This window comes from Desmodus rotundus, chromosome 6, assembly GCF_022682495.2.
Source record: "Desmodus rotundus isolate HL8 chromosome 6, HLdesRot8A.1, whole genome shotgun sequence".
NCBI classification, from domain to species: domain Eukaryota; kingdom Metazoa; phylum Chordata; class Mammalia; order Chiroptera; family Phyllostomidae; genus Desmodus; species Desmodus rotundus.
The window spans coordinates 64893644-64916616 of record NC_071392.1 but is presented as its reverse complement, the minus strand read 5'-3'; the positions used below and the strand labels follow the sequence as shown (position 1 = coordinate 64916616).

General features: G+C 35.9%; 1 protein-coding gene across 8 annotated transcripts in view; it reads right to left on the bottom strand.

The window, feature by feature from the left end:
• CFTR (CF transmembrane conductance regulator) overlaps positions 1–22973 on the bottom strand; it is a 209671-nt gene that overhangs the window by 133356 nt on the left and 53342 nt on the right. For 5 of the 8 annotated variants that reach the window (XM_053926745.1, XM_045191452.3, XM_053926749.2 and 2 more), the window contains exons 5-10: positions 22837–22926; positions 21799–21962; positions 20273–20398; positions 16730–16976; positions 13655–13747; positions 1839–2021 (exon numbers count right to left, since the gene is read on the bottom strand). In XM_053926745.1, the coding sequence (XP_053782720.1) occupies positions 1839–2021; positions 13655–13747; positions 16730–16976; positions 20273–20398; positions 21799–21962; positions 22837–22926 (903 nt within the window). The remainder of the gene's footprint in view (positions 1–1838; positions 2022–13654; positions 13748–16729; positions 16977–20272; positions 20399–21798; positions 21963–22836; positions 22927–22973) is intronic. The other 3 variants (XM_053926748.2, XM_053926747.2, XM_053926746.2) reach the window with 3 other exon arrangements.

Sequence of the window (22973 nt, the reverse complement as noted above, 5' to 3'; positions counted from 1 at the left end):
TTTACACCAGTGTGACTTTTTTCCTTTTGTTTTCTGCATACATGTGTGTGTTTTTTTTAATGTGGTATAATTTATCTTTTATCTTATGGCTTCTGGACTTTGAGTCGTTGAAAGGCTTTCTTCCTCCATGGTTGTGTTTTTTGTTTTCCTTTTCATTTATGCATCCTCCAGTGTTTTCTTTAAGCATTCTATCATCTTATTTTTGTACTTACTGTTTGATCTATTTCAAATTCATCAGGCTTATGATATGACATTTGGACAATTTTTTGTTTGCCTTCAAGTAGCTGTTCAGTTGTCCAACACCATTTACTGAATAATCCATTTTTCCTCACTGATTTTAGGTGCCACTTTTACCAAATATGAATTCCTTTATGCGTTTGGATCTATTTTTGTAGCTTTAATTCTATTCTACTGGTTCATCTATTTATTTATGTACCAATAATTCACTTTTTAAAATTATTGAGCCCTTATAAGTTAATATATCAATATCATTAAATTATGACATTTTACATTAAAAACACATAAATACATACATACTTATATATACATATACAAAAATAAATAATTTATATATTTATACATAGTTATCAATATTTTGCTATTTTGAGAGATATGAAGTTAAATGAAAACATCATTAAATATATAAATATATATAAAATACAAAAATATTAAACTTTGAAGACACTGTATTTTATTTAAAAAATAAGCAAAAGCAGAAACTAACAGCTTATTCTACACATCTAATTCCCAGTTTTTATAACCAAGCTAAAGCTTAGTACCAGAGCATGGCCAGGATGAATGATGGAGACTCTGTGGTGTCGGGGGTTGTCAGCAAGGCCACAGAACTGTCTCAGTTGTGATGGGGATAACAGAAGAACTGAAAATCCCCACACCCTGGGGGAGATGTGGCAAACCAGCCTTCAGTACCCAGTGGTACAGATTCTTATATCAATATTGTTTAATTAAAATAATTTAAGGACATTTCCTAAATGAAAGATACTTAATGTAGATTAGAACAAAAAACACAATTTTCCCAAAGATATTTAATAAGTTTGCACCTCTGATTTGCATATCTAATTTGACTCCTTCATGTGCTTTAAATTTATTTCCTAAAGAGAACAAGTGTTTTATCATTATCTGAATGATGGCTCATATCCTTGAAGATCACTATAAAGTCTTCTCTTCTCCTGACAATGAGGTTTAAGCCTTTAGCTGTTTTCACTTTCTAACTTATGACAAAAAGTTAGATGGAGTGTGTGTGTTTGGGGTGGGGGGTGGGCAGGCAGGATGACCAGCACTGAATAAATTAACATTCCTGTGTATTTCCTTTAAAAAACTATCCCACTCAGTAGTTGTTCTCTTAATAAATCACAAGCAAATCTGAGTCCATTCTCCAAAATTCTAATATCAACAAAATGGGAACCTTTTGACTGTGTGGTTACAGAGGTAAAATCTGAGCCATGATGTCCCTGGACCAGTTCTGAAAAAAATGTATATCCCATAGACTCATGATATGGATGGTTCATTTGTTCAATAAAGTTACTGAATGCCCGCCATGTACAAGACACTATGCTGAGTGCTATACAAAATTTAAAGATGTAGAAGAAAGAGTCACTGGATATAATATTAGGAAATAAGGGCTACAGGATGTTTTCAATGGAATCATTTATGAAATTTCTTATTTCATTTCAATAAGAAATACTATATGTAAGCATTCTACGAATACCAATATAAGAATTTCTCCAAAATACCTTTTTATACTACAGACAAACCAAAAAAAGGAAAGAAGAAATGCATGCCAAATTAAGATCTTAATGGTGAGGAATAAAAGAGACTACCTTGCCTGCTCCAGTAGATCCAGCAATCGCCAACAACTGTCCTCTTTCTATCTGGAAATTGATATCTTTCAGGACGGGAGTACCAAGAAGTGAGAAGTTACTGAAGAAGAGGCTGTTATCACTATTGGAAATGTTTCTATTTTTATTGTTTTGTTTTGCATTCTCAAATAATTCCCCAAATCCCTGTAAAAAAAAAGCATAGAAAATAGAAAAGTAGGCTTTCCAGATATCTTCAATAGTTATTTACCTTATATATGATGAATTTGAAAAGCTCATGGACCATGATCCATACATTTAGCATGTAATTAGGTAGCTCCCGATTTTCACAGCACATGATCCAAAACATTTGAAAAATTAGAATTACAGCATTTAATAAAAACATAGTTTTAATTTCTTAGATTGTTGCTCACCATCAAATTAAATTAAATATACCTATCTACCTATATAAATATAAGTATTTATATATATATATCTTTTCCTATAGGCTGGATACATAAACATTATTATTTAATCCTCAGCATAATAATAATATGTGACATAAGATTTGATAATCCCTTTCTTTCAAAGCTGTAGACTGTGATTTAGAGAGGTTAAGTGACTAAAGTCACATAACTAATAGGCCAGAGTTAAATTACAACCCAAATCTGACTTCTACTCTATCATGTTTATAGTACCTTCCTCTGAAAAGCTCAAATTATTTAAGTGCTTATTACTAAACATAAATGTGAAAACATTGTCAGATGATTTGAATAACTCCCATTTACCCAAGAAGGCAATCAATTGTGTCTTACCTAGCTTAGAATAGATTTCAGAAAAGAGTGGAAGGATAAGGCATTTTTGTTACTTGTTTGATTGCTTAATTTTCAATAATTTAATTAATTAAAATATATTAACTATCTGCATTTAATTGTAAAGTTACACATTTTTTAACTTTATTTTTATTGTTGACATTATTACAGATGTCCCCATTTTTACCCTCTTTGCCCACCTCTACCCAGCTCCCAACTTCCCTTCCCTCTGACCATCACCACACTGTTGTCTGTGTCTATGCATCATGTATGTATGTTCTTTGGCTAATCCCTTCATCTTCTTTCATCCAGTCCTCCCTTTCCCTTCCCCTCCAACATCTATCAGTTCATTCCAAGTATCCATACCTCTGTTTCTATTTTCGTCAGTTTATTTAGTTCGTTAGATTCCACCTATAAGTGAGATCATATAGTATGTCTTTCACTGACTAGCTTATTTCACTTAGCATAATAGTCTCCAGGTTTCTCCATGCTATTGCAAAAGGTAAGGTAAAAGAAGCTGATTGGCTTGACAATGAGAAATGACTTCATAAATTCATTTATTTTCTATAAATTGAATAAACTGAGAATGCAGCTCTCAAGTTTTGATGAAAATCAATTTAACAGATATACAATAAACTAGAAACACATCATTTGCCACTACTTAAACTTAGGTTGAAAAATTATGTCAACTTAAAAATGTGGCAGAGGAACACAGTTTTGCAAAATCCTTTTAAATTTTAATCCTTTTAAATTTAAAAGCCTTTTAAAAATTCCCTGACCAGTGTGGCTCAGTTGGTTGGGTATCACACTGCAAAGTGAAATGTTGGCTGTTCAGTTCCTGGTCAGGGCCACATGCCTGGATTGCTTCCCAGTTAGGGCACATATGACAGGCAACCAATCCATGTTTCTCCCTCACATTGATGTTCTCTCCCTCTCTTTTTCTCTCTTTTCCCCTCTCTATAAATGAATAAATAAATAAGTAAATAAATAACCACTGCTTTGAGTGTTTATGCTATAGATGGCTAATAAAAGCAGAGATTTTAAGAAGTAGAGAGTTGGCCCTGACCAGTGAGGCTCAGTTGGTTGGGCATCTTCCCACAGATGAAAGGGTCCCCAGTTCAATTACTGGTCAGGGAACATGCCTGGCTTACAGGCCCAGTCCCCACTTGGATGTGTGAGAGAGGCAACCAATTGATGTCTCTCTCACACATTGATGTTTCTCTCCCTTTTTTTCTCCCCCCTTTTCCCTCTCTAAAAATAATAGAATCAAAAAAATTCCAAGGAGGCAATTAAGTGTTTATAAATGATTAAAAGGCATTTGTTATTCCCTTATTCATTTAATTATCAAATAGATTAAGCTTGGTGAGCATCATCTCTGTATTAAAGACCACTTCAAGAATCCAACATGGGAGAATAACATATGAATAAATGTTAATTTTGCAATGTGCTTAGTGCTACAACTGAAAACCATACCAAGTCCTATAGGAGTATATTACAGAGAGAAACCAACTCAGGCTGGAGCTTGACCAAGTAAATGATGTACACACTAGGCTGTGAAGGATATAAGTGGGATTTCACAAGACCAAGAAATAGTATATGTATTCTAGGAAGATGGATGTGCACACACAATGATTTAGGCTTAAAAGAACAAATTAGGAGGAAGATGGTGGAGGAGCGAATAGAAGTCACATGAACCTCCTTCCAGTACCAATCTGGAATTACAATTAAATTGTGAAGAAATCATCTGGAACAAACATCTGAGCAATATCGAGAGAGAAGCTTTATAACCTCGGACTGACAGAAGAATCAGCTTCAGCACAACCTGACTGGTAAGGAGTGCCATGGAGACTCAAGAGGGCTGGCTGGGCACCCACAGGCAGCAGCACTGGAGGGATAATTAAGCAACCAGTTGGATCCTCCTGAGAAGAATGGGGTCTAAACCCTAAGCTAAGATTACTAGCCTAGAGCACTAGAGCCCAAAAAGTACACAGATAACAACCAGCATAGAAAAGTGGCAGTGTTACTCTCTGCCAGAGATGGACAGCTGGAGGTGCAAAGGGTCATTTAAAGGCCCAACACACAAGTTTTCATTTGCAGCCACTTAACCTGAGCTCTGGCAAAGGCAGGGGCAGAGTTGGATGGAGACCCCTGAAGAAAGATGGGGGACAGAAGCCTTAGGGAGAGATCTGAGAGAGTAGGCACTGGGATCCCAGTGCTAAATCATCCCCCATATGGCAGCAGCCATCCTGATCAGGCAGATCACTCCCCTCTGAGCAGCAGCAGCCTGAGGGGAAATAATAACCCCTACCCCAGGATGGATTCTGCCCTGCCCTACAGTACATAAACCTGACTACTGTGTGTACACTGACTAGATTAACAACCAAAGGAGACAGCCACAGACAGTAGATCCCTGAAAGTCTTGAACTGGCTGCCTAAGGTCAGACAGGGTCAACATCTGACATCACCCAAGGCTGATCCAGAAAGAAAAAAATACTGGTAAACACTAGAGGCTACAGAGACAAAATCCATGCTGGTTTTCTCCATGATCTGTGATATTTTCTTTCCTGCATAGCTTTTTAACATTCATTTCTTGCCCAGCAACTTTGTACATATTAAGTCACTACGTTTTATACTATAGTTTATTTCAATTTACATATTTCCCCCTCCCTTCTCTTACCCCATTTTACCTTCTTCTTTCTCTCATTATTTCCATTTCAAATTTTGTTTTCTCTCTTGCTACAACTTGTTTCCATTCTGCACTCTTATAATTTCTCTCCCATCCAGACACAGAACAAATTTTCATGTCAATGGTCATCTCATGTCCTTCTATCCCACTTTTAAAATACCAGTGTACTCTCTCCACCTTTAGCCCTCTTCATTCATTGGTTGTAGGTAGGGTACAAAGAGGACAAATGAATAAGTATTTATCAATAATAACCTTCAATGTAAATGGATTAAGTGCTCCAATCAATAGACATAGGGTAGCTCAATGGATAAGAAAACATGACCCATACATATGCTGCCTACAAGAGACCCACCTCAGAACAAAAGACCTACACAGACTCTAAATGAAGGGTTGGAAAAAATATTCCAAGCAAATGGACAGGAAAAGCCCAGGTAGCAATACTTACATGTGACAAAATAGACTTCAAAACAAAGGCCATAAAAAGAGACACAGAAGGACACTTCATAATACTCAAAGTAAGAATCCATTAAGACATAAATATTGTAAACATATAAGCACCCAATATAGGAGCATCCATACATATAAGGAAAATCTTAGAGGACTTCAAGAAAGATATAGAAAACAACATAATTATAGTAGGGGATTTTAACATCCCACTGTCAACAATGGATAGATCTTCCAAACAAAATATGAACAAGGGTATTATGGACCTGAATGACACATTAGATCAAATAAATTTAACTGATATATATAGAACCTGAATTCCCAAAGAAGTAAAATACACATTCTTTTCAAATGCACATGGAATATTTTCAAACATAGACCACATGATAGGACACAAAACAAGCCTCAACAAATTCAAGAAAATTGAAATCATATCAAACATTTTATCAGACCACCAGGTTTCAAACTAGAAACAAACCTCAAGGGAAAAACTTAAAAATATTCAATTTCATGGAGATTGAATAGCATGCTAATAAACAATGAATGGATTAATAATGAGATCAAGGAAAAAATTTTTTAAAAATCTGGAAACAAATGAAAATGAACACACAACAGCCCAAAACCTATGGGAAACAGCAAAGACAACTTCAGAGGCAAGTTCATGGCAATACAGGCCTACCTAAGAAAGACAGAAACATTTCAAACCTAACCCTACACCAACAAGAACTGGAGGAACAACAACAAACAAAACCCAGAGTAAGTAGAAGGAAGGAAATAATCAAGATTAGAGCAGAATTAAATGACATAGACAGATGCTAAAAGAACAATTCAAAGGATCAATAAATCCAAGATCTGGTTCTTTAAAAAGATAAACAAAACTGACAATTCTTTAACAAGATTCATCAAGATAAAAAGGGAGAGGACCTAAATAAATAAAATCAGAAATAAAAGAGAACCAATTACAACTGATATCACAGAAATACAAAAGATTGTAAGAAATTACTATGAACAACTATATGCCAAGAAATTTGAAAGCCTGGGTGAAATGTACAAATTTCTAGAAAAATATAATATTCCCTCACTTAATCAAGAAGAAGCAGAAAGTTTGAACAGACTGATAACGGCTAGTGAAATTGAAGCAGCAATTAAAAAACTCCCATCACACAAAAGCCCTGGACCAGACAGTTTTACAGGAGAATTTTACAAAACATTTATGGAAGAGCTAACCCCTATCCTCTCAGATTATTCCAAAAAATCTAAGGAGAGGGAAGACTCCCAAACTCTTTTTAAGTGGTCAGCATCATCCTAATGCCAAAAACAGACAAAGATACAACAAAGAAAGAAAACTATGGGCCAATATTGCTGATGAATATTAATGTTAAAATCCTCAACAAAATATTGCAAACCAAATCCAGCAATAACTCAAAATTATCATACACCATGATCAATTGGGATTCATCCCAGGGATGTAAGGATGGCTACAATAAATGTAATACATCACATAAACAAAAGGAAAGAAAAAAACCACATGATCATATTAATAGAAGTACAAAAATCATTTGATAAGGTACAGCACCCATTTATGATAAAAACACTCAGCAAGGTAGGAGTAGAGGGAGCATACCTCAACATGATAAAGGCCATAGATGAAAAACCTACAGCCAACATTATACTCAACAGGCAAAATCTAAAAGCTTTTCCACTAGCATCAGGAACAAGACAAGGAAAACTGCTTTCACCACTTGTATTCAACATAGTTTGGAAGTCCTAGCCACAATGATCAGGACAAGAAGAAATAAAAGGCATCCAAATTGGAAAGGAGGAAGTAAAACTGTCATTGTTTTCAGATGACATGACACTATTCATAGAAAACCCTATAGACTCCACCAAAAAACTACTTGACCTACTAAGTGAATTTGGCAAAGCAGCAGCAGGATACAAAATCAATATTCATAATTTGAAGGCATTTTTGTACACAAACAATGAAATATTCGAAACAGAAATCCGAATAAAAAATTCCATTTGCTATAGCAACAAGAATAATAAAGTACCTAGGAATAATCCTAACCAAGAAGGTAAAAAACCTGTACTCAGAAAACAGCATAACACTGAAGTAAGAAATTAAGGAATTCACAAATAAATGGAAGCATGTCATATTCGTGGATTGGAAGAATGAACATCATCAAAATATCCATACTACCCAAAGCAATTTACAGATTCAATGCAATACCCATTAAAATATCAATGACATATTCCAGAGATATAGAACAAACATTTCAAAAATTTGTATGGAATCATAAATGATCCTGAATAGCTGCAGCAATTTTTAGAAATAACAAATTAGGAGGGATCACCATACATGACCTCAAACTATATTACAAGGCCACGGTAATCAAAACAGTCTGGTACTGGCATAAGAACACACTTATAAATCAGTGTAACAGAATAGAGAGTCAAAAAATAAATGCTTGTCTCTGTGGTTAATTAATACTCAACACAGGGGGCTGAAGTATAAAATGGAGTAAAAATAGCCTCTTCAACAAATGGTGCTGGGAGATCTGGACAGCTACGTGCGAAAAAATGAAACTCAACCACCAACTTCAACCATACACAAAAATAAATTCAAGGTGGGTAAAAGACTTAAATATAAGTCCTGATACCATAAAATTCCTAGAGGAGAACATAAGCAGAAAGGTCTCAGATATTCCACACAGCAATATTTTCACCAATATGTCCCCTAGAGCAAGGGACTTAAAGGAAAGAATAAACAAATGGGACTTCATCAAAATAATAAGCTTCTGCATGGCTAAAGAACAATCAGCAAAATGAAAAGCGAACCAACCATATGGAAAAATATATTTGCCAATGATTTCTCAGACACAGGCTTCATTTCCAAAATATATAAAGGACTCACATGACTCTACTCTAGGAAGACAAACAATCCAATTAAAAAATGGGCAAAGGACCTAAACAGACAGTTCTCGAAGGAGGACATACAGAGAGCCCAGAGACATAGGAAGGGATGCTCAGCATCACCAACCATCAGAGAGATGCAAATTAAAACCACAATGAGATGCCACTTCACACTGTTCAGAATGGCTATCTTAAACAAATCAACATATGGTAAGCACTGGTGAAGTTGTGGAGAAAAAGGAACCCTAGTACATTGTTGGTGGGAATGCTGCCATGTGGAAAATAGTATGGTATTTCCTCAAAAAACATAAAATGGAACTGCTGTTTGACCTGGCAATTCCACTGCTGAGATTATACCCCAAGAATCCTGAAACCCCAACTCAAAAGAACCTATGCACCCCTAAGGTCATATCAGCACAATTTACAATAGCCAAGTGCTGGAAGCAACTTAGGTTCCCATTAGTAAATGAGTAGATTTTAAAAACATGGTACATTTACACAGTGGAATACTATGCAGCAGAAAGAAAGAAGGAGCTCCTATTGTTTGCAATTAACATGGATGGAACTGGAGAGCATTATGTTAAGTGAAATAAGACAGGAAGTGAAAGACAAATACCATATGATCTCACCTATCAGTGTAACCTAATCAATGAAACAAACAAGCAAGCAAAATATAACCAGAGACACTGAAATAAAGAACAAAGGGACAGTAACCAGAGGGGAGGGGCGAGTGAGATAATGGGGGAAAGAAGGGGAAGGGTCATCAAAGGACCCATGGACAAAGCTAAAGAGGGGAAGGATTGAGGATGGAAAGTGGGGGTGGGCGGGGCGGGGGAAAGTGGTAGCAGGAAAATGGAGACAACTGTACTTGAACAACAATAAAAAGAAGTAGAAACTTATAAAGAACTCACACTACTCCACTCCAGGAAGACAAACAACCCAATTAAAAAATGGGCAAAGGACTTGAACAGACACTTCTCCACGGAAGACATACATAGGGCCCAAAGACATATGAAAAGATGCTCAGCATCACTAGCCATCAGAGAGATGCAAATTAAAACCACAATGAGGTACCATCTCACACCAGTCAGAGTGGCCAACATAAACAAATCCACAAACAAATGTTGGAGAGGATGCGGAGAAAAGGGAACCCTAGTGCACTGTTGGTGGGAATGCAGACTGGTGAGGCCACTGTGGAAAACAATATGGAATTTCCTCAGAAAACTAAAAATGGAACTGCCCTTTGACCCAGCAATTCCACTGCTGGGATTATACCCTAAGAATCCTGAAACACCAATCCAAAAGAACCTGTGCACCCCAATGTTCATAGCAGCACAATTTACAATAGCCAAGTACTGGAAGCAACCTAAGTGCCCATCAGCAAACGAGTGGATCCAAAAACTATGGTATATTTACACAATGGAATTCTATGCAGCAGAGAGAAAGAAGGAGCTTATACCCTTTGCAACAGCATGGATGGAACTGGAGAGCATTATGCTAAGTGAAATAAGCCAGATGGTGAGGGACAAATACCATATGATCTCACCTTTAACTGGAACATAATCAATAGAAGAAAAAAGCAAACAAAATATAACCAGAGACATTGAAGTTAAGAACAATCTAACAATAGCCAGGGGGGAGTGGGGTGGGGACAGTGGGAAGAGGGGATTACAGGAACTACTATAAAGGACACATGGACCAAATCAAGGGGGAGGGTGGAGGTGGGGGAGGGAGGTGGGCTCAGCTGGGGTGGGGTGGAGGGATGGGGAGAAAAGGCATACAACTGTAATTGAATAACAATAAAAATTTAACAAAAAAAAGGAAGTAGAAACTGTGTCTCAGGAATGATATATATGTCAAGATGACAAATGTTGTGCTTGGTATTGTGGGCAGGTTAGGATGTGTGCAATGCTTAGAATAACTTTTGTCCAAGAAGACAAAAGGACTAATGGCAGGTTATTGTTAATAATACCTTTGATTTCTGATTACAGAAGTAAGAGACTAATTTCAGGAAATTTGAAAAACATAAAAAAGCAGAAAGAAAACAAAAGAAATTACCTATAGCACTACTACTGAGAAAAGAACATGTTTAACATTTCAACTGATATTCCTCTATTCTTACCTATAATATAAATGTATATAATACATAAAATCATATATATAATTTTACATTAATAAAAATTATACCTAATGCTTATGACTGACTGCTTTTCTGACTTAAAATAAATGAAAATTTTTTCATATGCCATTAAATATCTTTTAAATATGTTTTAGTTCATATTTAAAACTAAATATGATAGTATTCAAGACTATGGATAGTATCTAAGAGTATGGATGAACTGTGTACATGTACTTTCCTATACATGTGGAGCCCATGCTTTTTTTTTAGTATACATTTGACAAGTGGAATTTCCAAAATGTCATTAGCATCTTGTCATCAATTAGGCCTGGGTGAGGTCACCCACAGAGAACACAAAATGTCAGAAGGAGACTTAGGTGGGAACCCAGTGGCCCATCACTGTTGAAATGGCTGGCAGAGTAGCCTAGAAGTCATGGTGTGAGGATTAAAATAATGTGGAAAGAGTGGCTCACTAAAGTTTAGTGAATTCAAGAAGAAAAGAACAGTTCTAGTAGATTGGTGAGGGCAGAAGACTGATGACAGTGGGGAGACATTCATGAAAGTTGAGAACTGAGAATAAGTTTGACAGCAAAGGGAAGGAAAGTGAAGTCTTAGAGAATGAGACTGGATGGAAAAAAGTCAGAAAAAAAATTTTAACTTGAAAATATTTAAATGTGAGAAAGTGTCAGCTGAAAAGAGATGTTGAAGTTTGTAGAGAGAGAATAATCACTGACCCCTGATCTGAGAAGATGAAAGAAGGAAACATACATATTTCTCTTAGACAAGATGAACAATAGGATGATTCCAAGGGTAAAGAGAGAAGTTGGAAGCATTCATCCATGATGACACCTCTATTTTCTCTATGTATTATAGAAGGCAAGGCCATGTGATGGTGGCGAGCAGATCCTAGGAGAGTTGGTGTGGGTAGTTCAGGACAGTGGTAAAAATCAGAAATAGCTTTTAGAGAAATGGTAAAGAAAATTAACTAGAGACCAACAAAAAGATTTCCCAAGAATGTTTACAGGTGCAGCTAAAGTTGAGATATTAATTGTATAAAACATAAAATTGACTAGAATATGTGATTTTTCCAGATAGCACCTTCTTCACCAAAGCTGATGAAGTGAATGTTTTTCAAAAAAGAATTCAGCACATGGAAAGGGTAATTGAGAGTACTGCTGGGAGAAGAACTAAAATGACTGGTCTTAGAATAAGCAGAGGTTAAACCAGGAGGAGTCCAGAAAGGAGAATTAAAAAGAGTAGAAATCTTGATGAAATTGAATGGTGGTAAAGATAGGATTAAGAGACTGAGTGAGCTAAAGGGTTAGGAAATTCTAGACTGAAAAAGAGATTTCAGGGTGTGTCACAATTTCCAGAATGGGAGTAAGTAGGTGCTCACAAAGTTCAGGATATGACTAGAGAGGAAGCTTCTGAAGAAGTCACTGTAAAATGTAAGTTCTAAGGATACTATTGGAAGGATTGCTCATGTGGATGTTGAAGTCTCACAAATGATGGCAGAGGTTTCACAAGCACTGTTATGCTTAGTAAATACCGTCAGGGAGTGTCTGGGTTTTGATAGATGACAGCGAAAAAACTGGAAGGTGAGGGTACAGCAGACAGGAGTCAGCAGCACAGTGGAAGGGTTGTAGATTGTGACATTCAGGTCCAAAATCCTGTTTCAGGTATTGCCAGGTGTGAGCCTAGCCAGGTCCCTTAACTTTTCTAAGTCTCCCTTTCCTTGTCAGTGAAATGGAAATATTAATATTACTTAGGTCATAGGAATGCAATAAGAATTAAATGAGACAACACACATAAAGTGCTTTTTTTAGTGCCTGGCACATAAGAGCTCAAGTACACTGCCAATTTCATTAGCTAGAATGAGAGTGAAAAGGATGACCTTTGCACCAGTGTAGAAAAACAACAGTCTGAAAGTAGCTGTAAAAATGTCAAATATATTTTTCTTTCTTACCTAGAAGTGCATTTGAAATTCCCAAAAACAAAGTGGATCAGATTTTACATCAATCTGATCCACTTTTCCACAGACAATTTTGCTATTTCAATAAAGAACTATTCTCTATCCATATCTTAAAGCATGAAGTAAAGTGAAGACTAGTGCTCAAGTTACTTAAATAAATAAGACAAGTTTAAGATATTGTGTAACATGGAGAAATAAGTCATTGGTTTCATAACTCCTACCAGCAGATATCAGTGATAAGGAAATGGGAACTCAATAGGATTTCTCAATAATCAGATATTGCTTTTTAGAGTCTGAAAATCATTGATAATATATTTTCTGACTTTGAGAATTATGAAGATTTTAAGTGAATGAAAATAAGTAAAAATCATCAAAAACCATAAATTAGTAGGTCTCTCATACATCTTTATGTTGACTGGTATATGTAAAGCACTTGAACTGGAACTTGAGATCAGATGTGGTAGCATTTATTAAGGAACTATTATGTGCACTGAACACTTTACACAATCTGCAAGGTAAATATTAATATACTCATTTTACAGATGGAGAACCAGAGGCTCCCCAAAGACAATAACTCTGCCTAGATTACATAGAAAGTAAAGAGCAGAACCAGGATTCAAATTCAGCTCTACCTGGATCCAAAACCAATGATCTGGGTATTACTTTCTAATACGTTATGTGAAATGAGTTATATGACTTAGAACAAAATGAAGAGGCTTCCATACTGTATTTAATATTCCTGGGGCTCTACTTCTTAATCTATAAAATAAGTGGGGTGGTTCACCTCCAGCTCTACCAGTTCTAACATAATTCTCATTGTCCATTAGTATGAAAATCAGATTCACAAAGAAAATGCTTAAGTATTAGAGCAAATAATGTTTTTAAAATTCTGACCTCATCCCAGAAGGCTGTTACATTCTCCATCACTACTTCTGTGGTTGTTAAGTTATATTCCAGTGTCTTAAACTCTTGCTTTTGTAAGAAATCCTATTTATAAAAAGAGCAAAAATACAATGTAGAACCAGAATAGCAAACACTAATGCACTGTTACACCTATTTCACACTTTAATAGTGCTGTATCTTGTATTTAGATTTTATGAATTTCTTAATAAATAATTTAAAAATAATTTCTAAAGTAAATTTGTCAAGCAGGAGAAGTCATCATACTAGAAATGCACTCTTTAAATTTGTAATATTATATAAATTTGGTTTTACACATTAAATGTTAACATACTTCCTTGTACTATACATGTTAACCTTAATGAAGAATTTATAAAGCATCTATGCATTAGCCACCAATTTGCCTTAACTGACAGAGAGAAAACCAGTGTCTTTATCTTTATAGCACCCCCGTCCTTATTAGAGACATCATTAGAATCATTTCTCTGGGTTAAGTGAAGGTGTGAAGATCTGATAGAGCTGATTTTAAGTCAGCATCAAACCTTGATTCTAAAATGGTCCTATTAGAAACTCTACTTCACAGTGTTCTGAGGGAAGATAGGAGCACAAGGAAGAATTAAGCCTGTGCATCCTGGAGCCTTCACCATAGGTCATGAAAAAAGCATGGTCCTTGCCTCACTTTTTCCCTTTCTTCTCTACTCTTCTCTCTCTTGTTACCTCTATTTGAGTTTCTCTCTTTTTCTCTAATTTGTTTTCAAGATGTTTCTCTATCTCTGTGTTCCTGTTCAGTAGCTCTCTCTGTCTCTGCAGCACTCTCATTTTATTTCTAGTATGCATGTCTGTTCTCTCTCTCTCTCTCTCTCCCCCCCAACCACTTCTCTATCTCACACACACACACACACACACACACACACACAACTGTGATGGGTTAAGAGAAGAAATAAGATTAGTCCAAGACTTGCTATGGTTTTAAGCTACATTCATCAATAAATTGCAGATCTCAAACTCACAAGGAGGGGACCCAAAAAACCCTGGAATTATGTTCTGGAGGGCAGGCTCCCCATAGTATAGGCTTCCCCAGCTAGGTGAATGTTCTAGGAACCCATCTGTATCAGTATACCAGCTGGCATTGGTGTGATAGGCTGCTTTCAGCTTCAGTGAATTATTTTTTTAAACATTTTCAATGCATTTGTCCATTTCACAATGGGAGATTTACAAGCACACCTGTGCATACCATGCTGAGTGTTCAGCAGTTTTTGACTAAAAAAAGGCATTACCCGCATGCCCCATACCCCCATTCACCTGATCTTGCCCAAGTGATTTTTTTTTGTTTCCCCAGACGAAAAAAGTGTTCAGAGGGAAATGTTTTGCAGATGGGGTAGAGGTAAAACAAAAAATGGCAGAAGCACTAAAAGGCATCAAAATCAATGAGTTCAAAAACTGTTTTGAGCAGTGGAAAAGTCTCAATAGGTGTATTACATCAAATAGAGGATACTTTGAGGTGACTTAAGTTTCAACTTGTAAGAATAAATACACAATTTTTTATAAATACATTTCTGGGTATTGGGGGTCCCCCTCATATTTATAAAATGATAAAATTGAGGGAGGCAGCTGAGTAGAGATTGTGGTGAACTGGAGAGGGCAGGCCCTCTCTAATGGAGGAGCTGCCACAGCTCGTATGGAAAGAGGACCCCATTTACTATAAATTGCAATCCTTCAAAAGAGGCTAAACATATAATTGATTGTATATGTGACATTTCCCAATTTTTAAATGCTGTCAACTAATTTAATTTTTTTTTTAAGTAAAGGTGAAATAAAACAGGTCTAGGGGCCAAAAGAAGGTCCACGGGCCACCATCTGCAAACTCTGGCCTGGGTTATATATTGGCAGAATGACTTAAAAGTGGCTCACCTTCACCCTCATTTTTATTTCTGTCACGGTGATTAATTTTCTGAGTTAAATTTTTAAATATTATTTTAATCCCTGGCCAGGTGGTTCAGTTAGTGGGAATGTTGTTCCATATACCAAAAGGTTCCAAGCTCAATCCCCGGTCAGGGCACATGCCTATGCTATGGTTCAATCCCCAGTCAGGGCGCATATGGGAGGCAACCCATCAATATCAGCATCAATGTTTCTCTCATATCAATGTTTCTCTCTCTCCCTTCCTCTCTCTTTAAATTCAATAAAATTTATCCTTGGGTGAGGATTTAAAAAATAGTATTTTAAAAGTATAATACAACACTCTGATCTACATATTAATTATAAAATTATAAGCACTACCCTGGCTGGCATGGCTCAGTTGGAGCATCATTCTATAAACCAAAAGTTGTGGGTTTGATTCCTGGTCAGGGCACATGTCTAGGTGCGGGTTTGGCCCTGGTCAGAGCATGTACCAGAGGCAACAGATCGATGTTTCTCTCTTTCATAGATGTTTCCCTCCTCTCTTTCTCCCTTCCTTCCCCTCTTTCTAAAATCAATAAACATGCCCTCTGATAAGGATTAAAAAAATTATAAGCACATAAAAATTCATAGTAGTGATTCAATTAGCTTTGTATAAATTGAATCTCATCACTTGAGGACTTTAGAACTTCTCTTCAGAGCTAGCAGCTGCATCAGCATTGCTGGGATTTTAAGGGAATTAATGTGATATAAAATGCCATTCTTGTCTACCATTCCTTGTCCAGGTAAATACTTGGAAAAGTTTAAGATGAATATTCCTAGTGTTAGCTGCAAAGTTTGTAACTTCCTAGTGAATCTGCCACCATCTTTGTGCACATTTTCCAAATACATTAGAACTGATCTATTGATTGGTTGAATAAAATTCTCCAGAATACAGAAACAATATTTTCTGTAATTTCTTTGATTTAAGAGAATCTCACAGGCTTTCATTTGATTTCATGAGGCTTTTATTACTAGGGCTCAACAGACCATATACAGATGTCAAACGAGGAACTCCTGCACATCAAACAGGCCCAAGACCAAAAATTTATCTCTAAACAGTTTGCCCACTAGTGAAGTTCTAAACTGTTCTAAAATCATTGTATACAATGCCCACTTATGGTACATTACCTGTATTTTGTTTATTGCTCCGATAGAGTCATACCACGTTTGTACAGCCCAGGGGAATTGCCGAGTGACTGCCATGCGCAGAACAATGCAGAATGAGATGGTTGAGAATATTTTTCGAAGGATGATTCCTTCATTCAATGCGTAGGGAAGCACAGAAAACACCACCACAAAGAACCCTGAGGAGAAGAAGGCTGAGCTATTCAAGTATCTTACATAGGCTGCCTTCTGGGTCAGTTTTAGTTCTGTTCTATAAAACAAAATAATAAGATTTGGAATGCTTATTTACCGTTCAAATATGAAGCATCTTGGAATGTAAAATCCGAACACAGACTCTCAACGCTTTGTGACCTTGGGCAAGTTATTTAGCCTCTCTGGGCCTCAGTTACCTTATTTGAAAGAGGAATAAAAATGAAGCACCAGTGTCTTGCCCATAATACCTGTATTATTTTAAAACTATAATTAATAACCCCAATTATTACCTTATTTTGATATCCTTATCACTTCATTATTGGTTAGTGAGAGACTTTGATAATTTTTTGTTTGTTGGTTGATGTTTGAAGCAATTAAGTGTGGAAATGAGGACTGTGATTTCCTAATAGATTCTTAGCACTTTAGAAATTCTAGCTTGGCTTTGGGGAACACCAAAAATATACAAGCTACAGAAGAGTGGTTCTTAAATATTAGTATAGCTAAAAATCACCTGAGAAACTTTTTAAAATGCAGAGTGTCAGGGCCAGCTCTCAGAGATACTGATTGAGCTTGCAGTAGGTTAAAAAAAAAAAGGACCTGTGCAAAAGATTCTGTTGCATGTGGTTCTTGAAAAATGATGAGGGAGACACCACATCCTCCTTGTCTCTCATTTTAATATAATTGCAAATTATATTATACTTATAATCTTCTAGTCCAAATCAAAAATGGGAACTATTTTCTTTTTAGCACATAGGAGAAGTTTACATGGTCCAAAAGGCAGACAACAGGGAGTGCAGAAGCTGGTGAGAGTAGAGGACAATGTGGCCCTCAACCTCTGTCCCATTCTTCCTGGACCACACAAACTTGAATTGCTTGTGATCCTCCTACTCAGATCTTGTAAAGGAAATAGCAGTGGTGACTCAGGTAAGTAGAGAGTCCTGGTAGGAGGGAGCAATAGGTGTGCCTGACATTTGGGTGCTACTTCTACACATTTGTATAACTCAGAAAGGTTCTCATTCTTAATTAGAATTCAGAGGAAATCTTTTTAAGTTTAAAAAAATGTAAACTTGAGCACTCTGATGAAGAAAATGGAGTTCAATGTGCCCAACCTAGATTGCAATTTACAATCTAATGCTTACTTGTATCAATTATTTGGCATTGAAGAGAGATTATGATTTTGGAATCTCACTGGAGTTTGACTCCTGGCTGTGCTGGTTATACCTATGCCATCTTAAGCAGGTTGTTCTTCCCTCTGGTGCTATATAATCTTCATCCACAGAAGGGAAACGTAACATCATCCTTGTGAATTTGTTGCCAAGATCAATGAGATTACAGCAAGGGTCCTGGCATGTGAACCTTACTGTGTTGTCTTTAATCTTCATCAGAAAAAGAATAATATTGGCTACAGTGATATCAATAAAATGCTAGAAAACACTATTTACAAAAAAAGCTAACAAATCTGTCAAAATTGTTGTTTAAATGTATTAGAAACAGTAGAGGAAAATGGAAGCAGCAGTACTATAGGAAAAGATTAATGGGTTCAAGAACATTTATAAGAATCACCAACAAAGCAGTGCTCTCCATTATAAAGTCACTAACACTTCAAGTCATAAAAGTATTTTATCAGTTTCTTATAAAAATTTGAAAATCATTTTATTACCAAGGACAATAAAGGAGTAGTTTATCAGGGAGCTTTGCACAGCCTTTTGCACAGGTGCACAGTGGCCCAAGACAAGGTAACCACCCCTTTGAAGTGCATCCCTCCAATCTCTTCCAGAACTTTATATTTGCTCTTTTGAATAGAAGCAATTCTTGCTTTCCCTATTGACGTCAGCACTTTACAGCCGTTTCGGGTAATGATTTCATGCTAGATTAAGGAACTGGATTATACAAGTTACAACCAAATGTTTGCTATTAGAATTGGTTAAACAGAAATACAGAGCAGGAAGGATGAATTTCATCTTTTTGAGAAACAGAGAAAAAAAGTCAAGAAAAGTCAGCAAGCAGAACAACCTGACCGAGTGTTTACCTTGAGGCCTGAGAAAACCCCTCATCACTCTTGCTATGTCTGTGCTTACAGGCGTACAAGTGACCAAGGGTACAAGTGTCATGGAAAACACTTACTAATGAGAAAAACAATGTTAATAAAACAATTCCCCGAGATTTTTAAGGATGTTTCTGGAAAGAAAACAAAATTCCTTTCCTGGATTTGTCTTGAAAGGCATAATAAAAACAGGTGAGCAATAATGTTTAGGAAATAAATATCCTTTTATTCTTTCTATTTACATGGCAAAGAACTTAACATTTCAGCATTTCCTTTGTTGTTCCAATGACACACCTGCAGCTCATTTACCATTACTGTCTACTGGAATCAGCAGCCCATATTCCTGATAACCCGTAGTCACATTTTCCAAAAGGGTGCTCTTCTTTTTAGTATATTTTCCCTGTGAAAGTTGTCCTGTGTTACCCATTCTGAAAAATTTGCTCTCTAACAGTGTATCTATTCCCACTGAGTCTCCTAGAACCTTTTTTAATGCACTTTGTAGAATATGGAACTTGACTAAAGAGAAATGGTCTTATGCCTACCCTAGTTTATATTTTGCCCAAATTATATCAGTAATCTCATCTCAGTCTGTACTGTACTTTTTTGCTGGATATAATATTTACTAATCAGTGATCAGAAAGGTTATCTGAGGTGAAACAAGACCAAAGATAGGTGCCAAATACTGATTCTACCTCAAAAGGTGGTTTTCATAACTTGAGCTGAAATCTCAAGTGGAGGGTTTATAGAAATACAATTTATAGATATTACCCTGTGTTAGTATTCCTAAGTAGGAAGAACAAACATATTTTAACCAAATGAAAGTTTTTTTCATTTTTCATTAGCCATAATGCAAGGATTGAAATATATATAATAACAGACAGTCATTTATTTAGTTCAGAATTGTCTACTTATCTCTCTAGAATTTCTATTTAAGGTTTCAATCAGCCTTCAGCATCATGACCATTATTTTAGCCAAGTAAGTATATTAGGCAGCTATAAACATATATAGGATATTCTTTAATATCCTATATTAAAGGTATAAAAATACCTTTATTATTAAAAATACCTATATTAAAAATATAATATCCTATATTTTAAGGTATAAAAATACTCTTCTAGTGAAAAATAACATACTTGACAAAGCCCATGAAAATGACTTTATGCCACTTAATGCATGAATATTGCGATAACTCAATACAATTGTTTGATTGTCAGAAACTTGAAATATGAGTTGGAAATCCACTGTGACTCATTTTTGAAGTATTAACCATTAGCTGACCAATGATATTGAAATTATCTAAATGACTTACTTCCGTAGATTTTCAATCATTTTTTCCATTGCTTCCTCCCAGCAGTATGCCTTAACAGATTGGATATTTTCAATCATTTCTGAGGTGATCGCGAGTCTTTCATTGATTTTCCCAGCTCTCTGATCTCTGTAAATCAATCAATCAATCAATTTAACTTAAAAACAAGTCAAATTATCCACTAAGAACTGCTCGCGCTTTTAAGAAGCAACATTTCTTTTATTAAACAGATGAACATTTTATTATCAAATAGGTGGTAATAAAAGTAGCTAACACTTAGTAAATGCCTCTTATGTGCCAGACATTGTACCAGATGCATTCCCTAGTTCCTAAGGCATTTTAGGAGTGGTGGTCACTTCTATTTCAAGGTTGAAAAAAACAGCCTTGGCCAAGTAGTTCAGTTGGTTAGAACATTGTCCCAATACATCAAGGTGTGAGTTTGATCCCTGGTCAGGGCACATACAAGAATCAACCAATGAATGCATAAATAAGTGGAACAACAAGTCAATGTTTCTCCCTCTCTCTCTCTTTTTCTCTTCCTCTCTCTCTAAAATCAATTAAAATTAAAAAAAATAGTTGGAAAACCAGAAATTCAGTGGGGAAAAATGACTTATCCAGATCATGTAACTGGTAAGCATGCACCAGGGGACTCAAGCCAAGAGCTATCTAACTCCGAAATTTGTGTACTTTTATCATGCTGTAGCTGACAAAATCTAGAAGTCTTCTATTTAAGCAATGACTGACATCACTGAGTCATTCTGTAATGAATAGTAACTAAGGTTCTGGTGTGATGGTCCATGAACCAGGGTGGGAAAAGCTTATACACTCGACCCAAAATCTATGCATCATCTCCCACTCACATCAATGTTTTATCCATTGTATTTAAATCTTATGATCTATAAAAATGAACTGGATAGTAACATATTTATACAGAAATTCTATAAATTTATAAGTAAAAAGTATCCCATTGACATAGGAATCATTATTTACACCATTAAAATAATTCCCTGATTCTGTGTTCACCATGCAAAGTCAAGTCTCCAGTCACCATTCATCCTCACTTTACCCTCTCCTACCTGCCCCTAGCCCCATTCCCTCTGGCAGTCACTACACTATTATCTGTGTTTATGAGGCTTTTTTTTTTTTGCTTAATTCCTTCATCTTTTTCACCAAGCCCACAAATGCCCTCCCCTCTGATAGCTGTCAGTCTGCTCTCTGAATTTATGGATCTGTTTCTCTTTTGCTTCTTTGTTTAATTTGTTCACAAGATTCCACATATAGTTGAAAGCATGTGGTATAAATAAATAAATAATAAATAAATAAATAAATAAATAAATAATAAATATTCATTCATTTTTAGTGACACCTAGGAAGTAGATCATCATTCAGTACAGAGCAGTCCTGGTTTTATTAGCATGGGCTTGTTGAAAACCTTATTTAAAACCTTTTGAAACAATAACAATAAAAATTGCTTAAAAATTAAGACAGGTTAAAAAAAACCCTTTGAAACTATGTAAATAGAGTGCTACCTGTACTTCATCATCATTCTCCCTAACCAAGCTTGGAAAAGGGCGAGGACTATGAGTACAGCAAGTCCACAGAAGGCAGAGGCCTGTAACAATTCCCAGAGCAGCCCCATCAGAAGTGTCACTTGTAAAGGAGCGATCCACACAAAATGTGCCAATGCAAGTCCCTGGAAAATAAAATCACAGTGAAAAATGGTTATATTTTATCCCCCACCTCCCTCCGAAGACAAACAGACAGCATAGATGAATGAATCGAGCACAGTGAGCTCATACAATCAAACACTTCATGATTGTGAGCACAATGAAATCTAGGTATTCATTACATAAAACACATAGCAATGTGTTTAAACATTCTACACATAGACTAGGAATTCCCAAGGAACAAATTTCAAGTTACTGCATTTTTATGTATTTTTTTCTAGTAGAATTGAGATTGGATCTCTTAAGTGTCATGTCAAAAAATTTATTTAAAATAACTTCTATTTGAATAAAGCAAGAGCTAAGAGGGAACAAAAGACTGTCCAGAGCCCAGTCTCTACAAAGGCACAACTCTATCTGACAATATATTCAGAATAAATGCATGCTCGATTTAACAGTAATTCATTTAGTGTCTGTTGACATCTCGATACTATGTTAAATACTGAAGGTGCAAAGATAAATAAAATATATTATCTGTCCTCAAGGACCTTGCATTTATTTATGTCACAAGATAGCAATGACAAAATATTGCTCAGAGTATCATATTCAACTGAAGTAAATAAGTGATTTAAATTATTAAAAGAAAACAAGATCAGAAAAGGATTGAATTTTGAAAAACCTCTTCAAATACCCAGCAAGCTGAGGTGCCTTTGAGTTCTGTGGGTCCATGAAACCCCAAAATGGCACTTCACTACACAACTTACCTTTCTCAGTTTTCAAAAATAAGGAAGGTAAAGATGTGTTCTACTTAACACTTATTACCCTTATCTAATCCAGGAAAACCTTCAGGGTTGTTCAAGTTATAACAATATTGCATAAAAGATTAAATCATTAGGTTCATACTTCATCAAATTTGTTCAGGTTGTTGGAAAGAAGACTAACAAGTTGTCCAATACTGATTTTATCTAGAACACGGCTTGACAGCTTTAAAGTCTAAAAGGAAAAATGGGAAGTTAGATGATGTTGACAAACAGAAGACA